At 59.3% G+C, this 13,579-nt stretch overlaps 1 protein-coding gene across 23 annotated transcripts in view; it reads right to left on the bottom strand.

The window, feature by feature from the left end:
- MYO18A (myosin XVIIIA) overlaps positions 1-13,579 on the bottom strand; it is a 108,678-nt gene that overhangs the window by 61,812 nt on the left and 33,287 nt on the right. For 6 of the 23 annotated variants that reach the window (XM_034752544.1, XM_034752543.1, XM_034752532.1 and 3 more), the window contains exons 2-5: positions 5,243-5,968; positions 3,973-4,044; positions 2,422-2,499; positions 437-472 (exon numbers count right to left, since the gene is read on the bottom strand). The exons of 3 other annotated variants lie outside the window; for them this stretch is intronic. In XM_034752544.1, the coding sequence (XP_034608435.1) occupies positions 437-472; positions 2,422-2,499; positions 3,973-4,044; positions 5,243-5,968 (912 nt within the window). Of the gene's footprint in view, positions 1-331; positions 351-436; positions 473-2,326; positions 2,345-2,421; positions 2,500-3,972; positions 4,045-5,242; positions 5,969-10,832; positions 10,890-13,579 lie in introns of those variants that run through there. 14 more of the 23 variants (XM_034752541.1, XM_034752540.1, XM_034752539.1 and 11 more) reach the window with 10 other exon arrangements.

Genomic DNA, 13,579 nt, shown 5'->3' on the forward strand with positions numbered 1-13,579 from the left:
TACGCGGCCTCCCGCTGCCGGGAGCCGGGCAGCCTGTTCCCGGCCTCCCGCTGCCAGGAGCCGGGCGGCCTGTTCCCCGCCCCGCCGTACGCGGCCTCCCGCTGCCGGGAACCGGGAGGCCTGTTCCCCGCCCCACACACGCTTGCCTGGCTAGTAGGAGGAAAGTCTCACGGCTCATTAGTAACACACGAGCCCCCGCCCGCAGGTGGGCGGACTTGGGACTACTACAGAATGGCTCCAGAGCAGGTCTAGCTAGCACAACGGCAGGAGTGAGCAGGGCAGAGAACCGGACGGGGCAGGCCGGAGAGGAGAGAGGTGAAGAAAGCCTTACACTCCAGCATGAGGCGCGTGCACAGACACCAGCCCAGAGGCAGACAGACGACGGTGGGAGGTCACCGGTGGAAGCAGAGAGCTCCTGTGGGCAGGGGTACAGTACCTGACTCTGTGCTGACGGGGAGGCCACAGGCTCCAGCTAATGGCAGCAAGGCAAGAAGGGGAAAAAGGAGAAGAAAGAGGCTGAGATAAGCAGAGAATTAAAGGAAACTCACCCCGGCCAGCGACCCCAAACAGAGCAGGCGTGCGACTGCCCGGGCCAGAACCCCACATCAACATCCAACCACGCGCTGCTCCAACCAACCACTTCCCCACGGCTCAGGGGACACCACCACCCTTCTCAGGCCAGCGGGGCATCACTCTACCAGCAAGGCCAGCTCCCAGAGCCAGCCAACTTCTGCCGGCACCTCGCATGGGCTCCGGCGTACGCGAAGGAACTGCACGGCTGTGTCTCAACGGAGCCTGGCCTCCAAGCCAGTGCAGGAGTCGCAGCAGCTGGCTCTACTCCCTGACGACGAAACCCCTCGGTGGAACTGCTAATCGCCGGCTACAGCCATGAGTGAGCCAACAAGGATGTGATGCTGGGCTGGGTCCACAGTGAATGGGTCTGACCCCAGGGACTGCAGCCTGCATCACAGAGCAACCCTGCCCCGGCCCTTTCAAACCCCAATCCGCTGAGCCTTCCCCTACTGCAGGCCAGGTTGGGTTTCCAAGAGCCAGTGCTGCAGAGTGGACCCAACAAAGCTAGCCCACCTCTGACTCCAGCCAGCCACCAGCCTCACTGCTGGGCGGCCCAAAGCTCTCTCCTGGAGGAGGAGGAGGGTGGAGGAAGCAGGTCACCCACTGGTAATCAATGGCCCTGCTACTAATGGAACCACTCCTGGTGCTGACCATGGCCCGCCCCAGGGCGCTCACTGGCCTTTCCACCGACGGCTGCTCACCAGGGTCAGTACCAACCCTCTACAACCTGCCCGACTCCGGGCTGCACCCACGGGCTGCGCTGCTCACTTCCCAGCAGCCCAAATGCCGCCCTGGTGTAAACCCAAGTGAGTAACTGCAGCTGCTGTCACCCTCCTCAGCGAGTGCAGCCGGGCTCAAGGCGCCAGGAGCCATTCGCTCACCCGCCAGAAGTAGAGGGCCCAGTAGGCCATTGGGGGCAGCAGGCGTGGGCTGCCCGTTGGCACAGGAGGGGTGACACGCTTCCTTCTCCAGGCTGCAGAGCGCCAGCAGCCTCACCCCAGTGTTACCCTTCCACACGTGGCGCAAGTCCGCCTGGCCACGGCCTCTCCCTGACACTCCGCTAACTCCAACCCCGGGAGTCAGAGGACAGGGTCCAGACAAGGGACGAGTGACCCGGGGCCCGTGTCGGGACATCCCCTGCTGCTCTCTGGGTCACTTCCCACACCCCCCAGGTGCAGCAGTTGGTCCGTGGCAGGCAGCTGAGGCATTGGAGAGGAAGCGCAGGACGCAAACGGGGGCCTCTCCTGCATGGGCAGTGCCAGGATGAAAGGGAACGGCAGCCCCCCGAGCCACACACACCCTCCTACGGGCAGTAATACTGGCAAGGGATAGAAGAGGAGCGTCCTCAGAGAGCAGAGCGCCACTCCTACCCTGCCCGCTGGCCAAGCAGCACTTAGCCCCTGGGCTGTGCGCCCTGGACTTGTTAGTGTAGGTAGCTGGTGCTGATACGTATTTCACACCGCGAGGAAAATGGTTTTTGTGGAAGAGAAACCTGTGACCTGTGCAGCCAGATGTGGGAGGCAAAGGGGGATTTGATCAAACCAGGGAGCTCCAGCACACGACAGCGGAGGCTTCTCGCCAGAACGAGGTACAGCGGCAGCACCCGCAGCCTCAGGGCTTAGAAGCTCCTGATGGCTCCCAAATGGCGAGGAGAGGTCTGAGGTGCCTCCCGGCAGCTCCCAGGCACACGGAAGAGCAAAGGGAGCGTGCCAGCCCACTCCCAGAGGCACTCCGAGTCCGAGCTGCCACACACCCGGGGCACAAGCAGCGGGGAAGCCATAGCACGCTGGCTGGGAGAGCTGAGCAGGTGCATGTACACAGGTACGTAGGAATAACTCCTTGAATTACAGCAGCCATGAAGATCCTCTCCAGCCGTCTGTGAGCTTCCTCCACGGGGGTCAGCTGGGAACCGGGGCCGGCTGCAGCCTAAAGGTCAAACCAGCATTAGCGTCACCCTTCGTGCCACTCCCAGCCCTGAGCAAAGGAGGCAGCTGGAGACCTGGCTGCTGGCAAACTGCTGCGGTGCTTTGCCAAAGGCCGGCGGAAGCTGGCCTCCTTGGGCCCTCAGAGCTGCTGACAAATGCAGGAGTGTGCGTTTGCCCCCTGAACAGCATGGGAGGTCGCATGCCCTGCATGCTGCAGGGAGAGGGCTGGGGCAAGGCTCCCTCAGGGAGGTCTCAGCCCCTTCTCCTGCTGGGAAGAGCCAAGGCAGAGCCTGCAGCCAGCACTCCCCAGGGGGACGAAGGCGCACAGCGTTCACAGCTCCCAGGCAAAGGCCTCACTGTCTGTCCGGGCTGGCACACTGGCCCCTCTGCCCACGCAGGGCACCAAGGGGGCAGCACTTGTAACACACTCCACCAACACTACGAACTAGCTGGGGGTTAACCCTGCTGAGCTCACATGCTCACCATGCGGCCCGGGAGGGCTCCATGGTCCTGAGTCCCTGCATGGGGATCCAACCTGCTGGCTGAGCAGAGGGGACGCTGGCCTGGCCCCCCACTAGAAGAGGCGGGGGGTTGCTGCAGTGCTTGGCAGCCGCTAAGGGCAAGGAGGAAGGGAGGGGGCCGATCCAGTGCTCCCAAGCTAGAGAGCCGAGGGGTTCGCCCAGCACGAGGGGCCCGTGGGGAAGGGTACGGCCAGTCACACCCGGAGAACCAGTGCGTGGCATCCAGAAGCTCAGGCCCAGCGGAGGAGGGGGTTCGTTAACGCCCCCGACTCCACTGGTTGCTGTAGCAAGACAGACTTGAACTGCGGTGGTTAGCGGCTCCCAGGCCAACGCACATGGCGGCAGGGCTACATTTAATGCTGCATAGCAAAGGCTTCTTCAGGTTCCCGCAGAGTCTGCGTGTGCTCGATGGCGGCGATACCAGAGCCAAGGGACTGCGCTTGCAAGCAGCGACCCTTCCGCAGAGCCTGACCAGGCAGGCTGGGGCCCGGCAAACTTCCCTCGGGGGGAGAGGCTGGAGCCAGGCCCAAGAGCTGCCATGCAGGCAGAGCTTGGCTCTCTGGCCACATTTCTGGAAACACACCGGACACCAAAGCAACTGTCCCAGGAACACGCTAGTTACCGGGGGGGGAGCTCGGATCGTCCCCCCATACTAGAGTGCGCCCCGGGCAAACCAGCAGCACCCACCTGGGAGCGGAGCACTCACAGGAGCAGGCCAACGCTCGGCCATTCACAAGGAGGGCCTTGCCGCCCCCGAGTTCAGCACACGCCCAGGCACTGCCACCGCCAGGTGTGTTCTTCCCGGCCAGGCTGGCACGCTCTGCCCAGCTCCTGAACTAAGAGCTTAGCCAGCTACCGTCTCAGTGACACTGCCCAATGGTGGTCACAGGCCTTTCACAGCCCCCGACAGCACCGGCCTCCCCTGTCCCCAACTCCCCCACCCAGCAGCTCACCACGCACGCCTGCTGGGGAGATCCCTCTGCGGCTCCTGGGGGAGGCAGCTGCTTCTCTGCTGGCTGGGGTTCCTCCATGGAGAGAGCCGGGTCAGACAGAGACAGGGACGCTGAGTGACTTGGGTTTGTCCTTCGGAGACCAGGCGAGGTTCCCCCCCCACATGCTGGGCTGGGCCAACGCTCAGCCTCACATACGCTGCACAGCACACATCAGGCTGCAGACTAACCAACATTTCACACCACACCGGGCTAGCACCAAAGGGGCCGGGAAGGGGCGTGTGATTAGGACGCAGTGCTGGCATGCAGGAGACAGGTCAGGTTCCTTGGGCAGAGGGCTCGTGGTGGCACGAACAACGGGGCCAAGCGCTCAACGCCTTGGGCAGGCAGGAACACCTGGCTCTGCAGCGCCCCCTCCTGTCACTCCGGGAGTGGCAACGATGGCTCAGAGAGGGACCTGGGGAACCGACTCCCAGGTCTTGAGAAATGAACAGCATCTGCAAGAGGTTCCCAGGAAGCCCTGGGGGTGGCAGGGGTGTGCTGCTCTGAGCGAAGGGGAAGTACTAACTGTCCCTGGTTTGGAGCAGCCAGGGCAGGGCACCTGCGTCCTGGACAAGGACCTGGCTCCCCCAGGAGATCCCAGAGGTTCTGCCCGTTGGAGGAAGGGGGCAAAGCCTGCTCTGCAAGCCCCCCCAGTGCAGCACCCTGGTGGAATGAGCTCTGTCCCTAAAACACAACCCCGAAACAAATTCTTCGGAGACTTGCTACCAGACAGAGCTGGGAGGGGAAAGGTCACAGCTGACTGCTGCTGGACCCCACCCCTCTCCTTATGGCATACCCGGAGCTCAACAAGGGGAACGAACAGCCACAGGGGTTCCCATTGCTGAGTAGACACAGGGCTCCTCTCCAGCCCTGGCTCGCAGGCGAACCGGAGCAAGCCCACGCGCTGGGACAGGTCCGATAACGGGCCCCGTGCACTGACCTGGGAGGAGCAGCACCAGCACGGGGCTAGGAACACGCAGTCAGTTACGGTGAGCAGCTCACACCATGCACCAGTCACCAAACAGATCCAACTGGCACGTCCTCGCACTCCTGCGAGGAAAAGCCATGCACCGCACGTGTGCACGGACACGCACCCAGGCCCTGGATGAGTGCTGGCAGTGATCACCACGCTCAGCCCCGCGGCACTCACAAGCAGTGTTAGGAGTGACAGGCCCAGACCACACGCCGGTGCCATGCATCACCGGTCCAGACTGCACACACTGGTGCGTACCTTGGCTTGCCCCAGGGCAGCTGCTTCCTGAGGTGCCACTTGTGCTGGCTCCACTTTGGCTCCTGAGGGTTGCACTGTCTGCTCTTGCTTTGCTTTGGGATGTGGGGTGGCGACTGGCCCTTCCTCCTGCGCAGGAGATGGGGAGCCAGGCTTCTCGGGTTCCCTCCCCACTGCGGGTGTTTTCAGCTTGGGAGGTTTCTCCTCCTCCTGCTTCTCCGCTGCCCTGAGGCGAGGCCTGTGCTGTTTGGTTTTGCCTCGGGACATCAGGCTTCTCAGACCCACCGAGATGTCATCCTTGGGGCCGGTCTCCTTGGGCTCCGGCCTCGGGGGAGACGCAGGCAGTGGAGGTGGAGACACCACCCTCGGTGGCGCCTTCTCTTCCTTTTTGGCTGGCGAAGCTGGCTCAGGAGATTTCACGTCCCTCCCCAGCTCCTTGGTGCTGCCAGAGTCCTCACCAGGCAGGACTTTGCGCACCACCTTCCGCACCACCCTCACCACTCTCTTCCTGGACAGGTCCTGGCTCTCCGCTTCCAGCGGCTCGGGCTGGGCCAGCGAGCCAGCCCTGGATCCTTCCAGGCCGTTCATGGTCTGGGCAGGTGCGAGGGAGGGCGGCTGGTTATCACCGTTGAGCAGCGGCTCTGGGCTCTTCACTCTCTCTGGACACACTGGAGGCTCTGGGCTTCGGGAAGCGGGTGGCTCGTCTTTCCCTGCATTTGGATTTTCTGACTACAGTTACAAATACATGATCACATTACAGGAGGACATCCCCTTACTACAACACACACACATGCACACCGAGACCTCGCTTCAGCAGCTAACCCAGCCCCAGCCCCCCCTGCAACTGCAAACCCCTCCAGTGCATCCACATCGCAGGTGACAGAGAGAGGAGAAGAGTGTTCTGGGCTCCATCCTGCACCCACTGCCATCAGCAGCAGTTCTGCCATCAGCTGCAATGGGTGTAGGACTGGGCCTTGGAGCTACAGACACTTTGTTTAGTGTTCACGGTTTTCCCAGGCCAGGACAAGCTTGTTCTGAGACCTCGCCATGTGGCATGGCTTACAAAGAGCACTGGTAACAAAGCTGCACCCCTCACAGAGTCCAGACCAGCCACTGCTCTGCAGGGCGCTCCCCAAGGACGGGTTTGGAAAAGAAGCCACGGTGCATGGCTCCCTCTGGAGAGGGCCTTCTTCATGCGCTGGTGCTTTGAGCTCTAGCACCAGGGCTAACGGAAACACTCCCAGAAAGTTTCACCACATCTCCAGGTGCAGGCAGGCAGAAGATGATGTCAATGTGCGACCCTGCCTGCTGGGGCGTCTAACACCACAATGCTGGGGGACACCTCCCCGCAACAGGGGAGAGGGGCACCCACAGCACAGGGGATGGAGGACAGTTGGTCCCCCACCTCCTGTAAGGGCCAGTCTGGTGGGGGGCGGAGGAGAAACCTCTCCCTGCACTATAACTGGAAGAGACAACCTGCAGACGACAACTCCCACCTGAGCCTAGACCCGCAGAGCTCCCCCCGCTCTGGGCTCAGTGGCTCAAAGCACGTACAGATGGTTGGGGCTCCTGTCTCCACCATGACAGCACCAGGACGCGCACACAAGTCCTGCACGGGTTGGGGGACTCCTCTCAGAGGTTTATGTTGCTGCCAGACTCCAGTGGGACCAGCCCAAGACGTGAGCATTTGAGCCTAACATAATTAATTCAAGGCCTCTGCTGAGACTTTCCATGGTGAAGGAGGAGGCAGGGGTGGGTTTCACCCTGCCCCAACTGTCTGCAGAGAGGCAGGTGGATAAGAAACCTGGGAGCTGCCAATTCCTTGGCAAGAAGGATAAACAAAGGGCTTTGAACTAACTCCTGGAGCCAAGTCCTGTGGCATCAGTTCTGCATCATGTCGTTAGTGATGGCTGCAGCAGGAAAACCAAATTACTGACAAACACCCTGTCACAGAGTCCCCAGGCGATGCTCTGGAACTGCTCCCCACAAAGCCAGTCAGGATTTTGGGGAGCCTCCTCTCCCTCGGAGCAGACTGTCTTCAGGGCAAGAAGCCTACACGGCTTCACCTCCTGGGTCTCTCCTTGGAGCATTCAGCATATGCCCCTCCGTGTGCTTCCCACAGTGAGTCTGCCCCGGCGGGATCCTGGGGAAGCCAGAGGTCCTGCACGCACCCCAACTTTGCAGTCAGACGTGACTCTCAGCCAGCCAGTAAAACAGAGGTTTATTAGATGACAGGAACACAGTCTAAAACAGAGCTTGTAGGTACAAAGAACCAGACCCCTCAGCCGGATCCATCCTGGGGTCCCGCAAGCCAGACACCTCGTCTGCCCTCACTCCTAGTCCCCAGCCAGCTCCAAACTGAAACCCCCTCCAGCCCCTCCTTTCTGGCTTTTGTCTCTTTCCCGGGCCAGGAGGTCACCTAATCTTTTTGTCTCCAACACCTTCAGTTGGTACCTTGCAGAGGAGGGGCCCAGGCCATCAGTTGCTAGGAGACAGTGTGTCGGGCATTTATGTACACTGGCCCTTTGCTCTGCAGCAACTATACACCCTTATTCCACCACCTAGATACTTAAGAACTGCATAGGGGAAACTGAGGCACCCACACAGTATTTAGAGAAAACATTAAGAACATTCCCAGTTCGTCTCACACCCCTAGGCCCAGAGGCCTGCTCTGCCCATCCTGCCAGGAACGAGTGGCTCACACCCATCCTCCCACACCCACCACGATCCGGGGGGGAGAGACGCAAGATCCTGGGCCAACATAGATCCCGCTGGGCGTCTCAGGCTGCTGCCCTAGTCCTGTCTCTGTATGCAGCTCATTTGGTGACACAGCTGGTCCTGACCACGCCCCTCACCTGTCCCTCATACGCACCTGCCAAGACCTCTGTCTGTCACTCAGCTCTGGGCTGCTCTCCCTGTGCATGGTTTACAGCCCCGGTCTGAGACTAATGGAGCACGTTACTGGTGATAGCGAAATGGATCCCACTAGCATGGTGCTGCCCCTGTTTGATCACTAGGTCTCCAGCCAGCGGCTGATACTTTGGAGAGGTAGGAACAGAGCCAGCTAGAGTCTGCATTTGGGCTGGTACCATGCAGGGCAACATCTCCCAATCCCACCGCAGTTTTCTTTTCCCTAAATGCTGCCAATACTGTCCCACCGTTCAAAGCTGAGCGCTCGGAACAGCCCCTCCAGCCTCATGCAGGAAGCTGCGCGCTCCATTTCGATTTCAAAGGGGGGGGGGGAATCAACCTGGCCAGCAGGGGTGCTGCAGCATATTCACATGCTCAGCAATTCTCCCTGCAAATCGGTGCCCCACTCACAGGGCACGCCTTGGAATTGCCTTCCCAGCTCATTTACCATCGCGTAATGCAAACCACACAGGAACCTCTTATCGACCCCCAGACAACCCCACCCCCCATGCTCCAATTAAAGCCAACACAGGAAAGAAGAGACGTGCTGAAGGTGGAAAGAGACCAGCAAGCAGCAGAGCGCCCGTCTGAGTGAGCAGCCAAACCCCCAACGGGTTAACCTTGCACAGCAGGTGGTGACAAAACCCAGGTTAAAGAGACCCTGTTTGTGTCACCGCTAGCCGGCGCGCATGCCGGTGAGATCTGAAGCAGGGATAATACATTAGACTTGAATCTAGCCTCTTTAACCGACTGCACTGCAGCACAGCCTGCCTTGAGAAGCACTCTGCAGCAAGTTGATGGGAAGGCAAAGCACTCACAAAAACCGCCTCTCCGGGGGTGCCCACTGTGCACTTCACTCCCCACGCCCCAGGCCCCTGCAGGAAGGACAGGGGCCCACAGCAGAAGGCATTCAGAGGGAACAGGGCTTGTGACAGCTCAAGTGAGGCAGGTGAAGGATCCCTGCTCTCTTGTGCACCAAGCTGCTCTGAGGAGCAGCTCCCAAGAAAGCCAACTCAGCTCTGTGCCTGGACTGGATGTGCCATGACTGCAAATACCTTACGGGCAAAGCCCTCCCTGGCGAGGGACAGGGATCCCCGGAAAGGCGAGCCGCGTCCCACAGCCCCTGGACTCGGCGGCGATCGGGCGGCCGGTCTGTGCCGAGTGGCTGCCAGCCAGCCCTCTTCTCAGCTGGGGAAGAGCAAGCACGCGGAGGAGCTCCCAAAAGGTCAGCCAGCAGCAGCCCACATGGGATCAACGTTCCCAGCGCCAGGGACCTGCCTGCTGATACCGCATCAACCGAGATGTTTGCTGATCAATGCCACTGAAGTGAGAGGTGACACTGCTGGGTGTCAGAGGGGCAGCATCTCCACAGCTCCGCTACCGCAGCCTGCGCTCTGTGTCTGAATAGCGGGATGGCTCTCTGGACGCGGGACTGGAGGAGAGGAGGCTGCACCCAGCCCAAACTGCCAGTCATGCAGATTAGTGATGATGCTGTATGTATCTTTCTGTAAAGTCACTTTTATAGCGATACAAGATGAGCTGGGACTTTGGTAAGATTACCGCTTTACCAGCGCTGTTTGTCATTTCTTTCCTCTGGAGGGGTCCCACCGAGCTTTGCTAACCACCAATATACAGGAATCACTTGATCCACCTCTGGGGAGGAGCCAAACAGCTCATGCACAACAACAGAGGAAAGAAAGGAGAGTTTGATGTGGGGACAGGAGGCACAAGGACACTGACGGAGCATGTCCCAGGACCTTTACTAGCCCTGCACAGCAGAGCAAGCCTGGGCTCTTAAGGGTGCATGTGAAAGACCATCCCAATAACCTGCCACCACTCCATGGATCGGCCTGGTGAGGAGCACAGAGCGACCCTGCTGGGACGTGAACCACTGCTTCCAGCGGCGCCGCATCTGAGCCTTAGCGCAGCAACCAGCCATCCCCTCTCAAGTCAGCTGATGCCCTCTCCTTCGGCTCCACTCTCATTAGCACAGAGGGATCTGCCCCCAGCCCCTGGGGGTCAGCATCCTACAGGCAGTACGTGAATGCAGAATGACATGCCAACTTGCTCAGCGACCACTTCTACCTGCATCTCATGCTCAGCCAATCAAATCCCCGTTCTGCTTCCATCCCGTCTCCAAGGTGACCACCCCGCAGCCACAGAATCACACCGCCTGACCCCGATAAGCAGGCACTAGGCAAGGGGGGCAGGCTGGCCTGACGGCTCAAAACAGCACATGGCAGAGGCAGCCTGGGCACTGCCACATGGGATTCACCCCGTGAACCTCTACAGGCCTCTTGGGCCTACCCAGGGGTGTGACCAGCTGCCCCCAGAGGGAGCCGCACCCAGCCCACTACCCCTGGGGAGCGCGGCTTCTCCTCACTGGAGAAATCCCACCCTCAGAAAGGAAAAACAGCAGCAGCTTTGCTGAACCAGACGCTCACCACCCTGGAGGGGTAACGTCGCGACCCCCAGAGCCAGAAGCAGCCCGCCACCCTGGGTCCACTTCTTTGTCACCAGCAGTGCCAGGACCAGCCCAAAGAGCGAGCTGCCCATCACACAGAGTCAGTCTGGTACCAGCCGTCAATGGCCTTTGGGTCTCAAAGGAGGTTATTGGGCCTGTGAGTTAGCACGAGCTGGATGCATCACTCAAAGCTAGCCCCCCGATCCCACAGACACTTACTGCCCCATCCTCTTTCCCAGTTTTTTTCACAGATAAATCTTTGTCCTCGTCCTTAACCTGGGGGATAAACAGAGAAGAGGGGCACATTTCAGTCAGAGCTCTCAAAGGGACTTCCAGAGTTTCTACTGCACACACTTTGCACTAGCACGTGCTGAGCACACAAGCGTGGCCGAGATCAGAGCTGTGGGGGTGAAGCTGCTTCCAGAGACTTCGGCTCACGCTGCTCCCATTCTTGTGCAATTCACTGCTGCGACCACAAGAGTCGAAGCAGAAGCAGAACCTTTGGAACTCACCACTGCAGGACGCTGGGGCAAACAGCTTAGTAAGGTTCAAAGATGACAACAGTTATGAGACCAAGAGTAGCATTAGCAGATATATTAGCGTGGAGAAACTTACAAGGACTACTGATACTCATGCTTCAGAGCAAAGAGCGGCTGCTTGTGGGGCTCAGGAAGCAACAGCCGCCCAAGAGATGCCATTACACAATGGAGTGTGTTGGGGGGGACTTTTGTGCCTTCCTCTGAAGCATAGGCCATGGCAAAGCCACGGACCCTGACAGTGCATTCAGCACACAGTAAAGCTTATGGCTTCCCGGACATTCACAAGCATTGGAGATGAGTGCAAAAATGTTTCCCAATTATTTCCAAACCAAAAACTGCACCGGGCCTGCTGAGGGGGAGAAAGCAAAGATGACACTGAAACACTCCTCCTGCATGGCTTTGTAACACCACTCAGCTGCCCTAGGTCAGTAACATGCCGACATGCTCCATAGCTCACAGCAGCGAAGCTCCAGCAAACAGGAGGGACTGTATTTGCAGTTGGTGACGGAGCTGGCAGCTGAAGCCCCATTTCCCCTCCCCAGGAGGGTTTCTGGCTTTCTGCTTAGCTCTGACAACTGAGCTAAACTGAGTAACAAGTGAAAAGCCAAGTGCTCAGATAAGGAAAGTGACCTGGCTTGGGGCGAGCTGCCCCTGCTCTTACCACATCAGACGCTGTATTGCATGTTAAACGTCATCGGCTAATCTCTCCAGCAGCCATCCCTTTGGAAGCGCCGGCGAACACAAGCACATGCCTTTGCCCGCCCTGGAAAACTCCAGGGAAGGCACGCGGTGACCGGGGCTTCTTTAAACCTGGCAGTGCTCTGAAAAGGCCTCTCTACAACAGAGGATAGACTAATATGGAGGAAACTTTCCTTGGCCTGTGTGATTGTGCCCTGCACTGCATTAGCAACGAGGGGTCGCTGGCAGCGGGAAGCATGGCAACTCGCCAATCAATAGCTGATCTCTAGTCAGGGCAAGCCATCGCCCAAGGTGTGCCATCTTAACGGGGACAACCCAATTACGGGCCTGAGCCAAAGCTCACTGAAAACTGTGGAACAGCTCCCATGGACTTCACTGGTTCTAGGATCAGACCCTGAGAGAGGCCATGAAAACAGAAAGCAGTGTGAAAAGCCTGAACATGACCGAGTCAATAGACCCTGCAGTCAGTCGGCCGTTTCTCCTTGAAGCCTACCTAACCCCTGGGCCCCAGCTGGGATTTCAGCTATTCCCATCCCTGTTGAGCAGCATTCACGGCTGACTGCTGTCCCCCAGCTTTAGCTGAGGGAAATACAGCCCCCCCCCCCGCCCCCGCATGAGTGGCAAGTGGCAACGGTTGCAATTAAACGTGGTGAGGAACATCTTCCGTGAAAGTCAGTCACGAGCAGGCCACTGGCGGCATTAGTAAGTCACCCACTCAGGCCATGCACTAGGAACCGCTCCTTGGGGTAATCTCCCGATACCACGGCACAAGGGGAAACTCAGCCCCCACCCCACACGCACAGCTACTGTCGAACTTGGGTTTCAGGATGTAACAGGCTTCAGTGTCTCACCATTTCACTGCTTCCAGGGCACCCAGGCTCCTAGCCAGCGAAGCCACGGCTCCCCCACGGCACTTGGCCCCCACAGACTGGTGCTCTCCGGAGCAGAAGCTATGACAACACCTTGGGAAGCTTCTCCAGAGCATTTAGACAACTCCCCAAGGAGCTCCCCACCCTGGAGCTCGGTGTCTGCATTTAGATTCCGCCTGACTCGTGGTACCAAAGGAGTCTCACAAGGTGAGGTCAGTGCACAGAAGGGAATCCTTCCTCACCAGCTTGGGCTACTGCTGGCGAGTACAGCTCAGCCCCCGCTCCCCCAGAATGGCTCATGCTGGCTTGGGCACTGCTCCTGCACTTTCCACTCCAGAGCGGCAAGAGTGACTGACCGCCCAGCAGCTGTGGGCTCTCCGCTTTGCCTCCCTGCACAGACCCCAAAGCCAAGGTTACAGTAATGTTCTTACAGCACAGCTGGCCCAGATGTTAGTGCTGCTTAACACGGGTTTAGAAGACACAGAGTATTTATCAGGCAGATGTTAGTGATGGGGGGAGCAGCTCCCAGTTTGCTCAGCTCACGGGGGGGAATTTTGCCCCGGTGCAGAGGACATGACTGAAATCCCATGTCAGGCCTTGTGCTGGCCGCTGCACTGGGGGGATTGCACCCAAGGGAGCAGCACATCGCACCAGGCGGAAGTTCGCAAGAGCTGTTTGAAACCAAGTGCCTGAAGTGCATGCTGCGGTGCTGTGCCCGCCCTCCCAGGCCCCACCACTGCACCCTGCAAGCTCCCCGAACTGGGCAAACTAGGGGCGGCTTCCTGGAAACATGCTGTCTGCTGGGCACACAAACTGCACAAAGGCCGAGCACGGCAGGGGACGGAAACACAAAAGAGAC

Source organism: Trachemys scripta, chromosome 18, assembly GCF_013100865.1.
Source record: "Trachemys scripta elegans isolate TJP31775 chromosome 18, CAS_Tse_1.0, whole genome shotgun sequence".
Classification (NCBI taxonomy): domain Eukaryota; kingdom Metazoa; phylum Chordata; order Testudines; family Emydidae; genus Trachemys; species Trachemys scripta.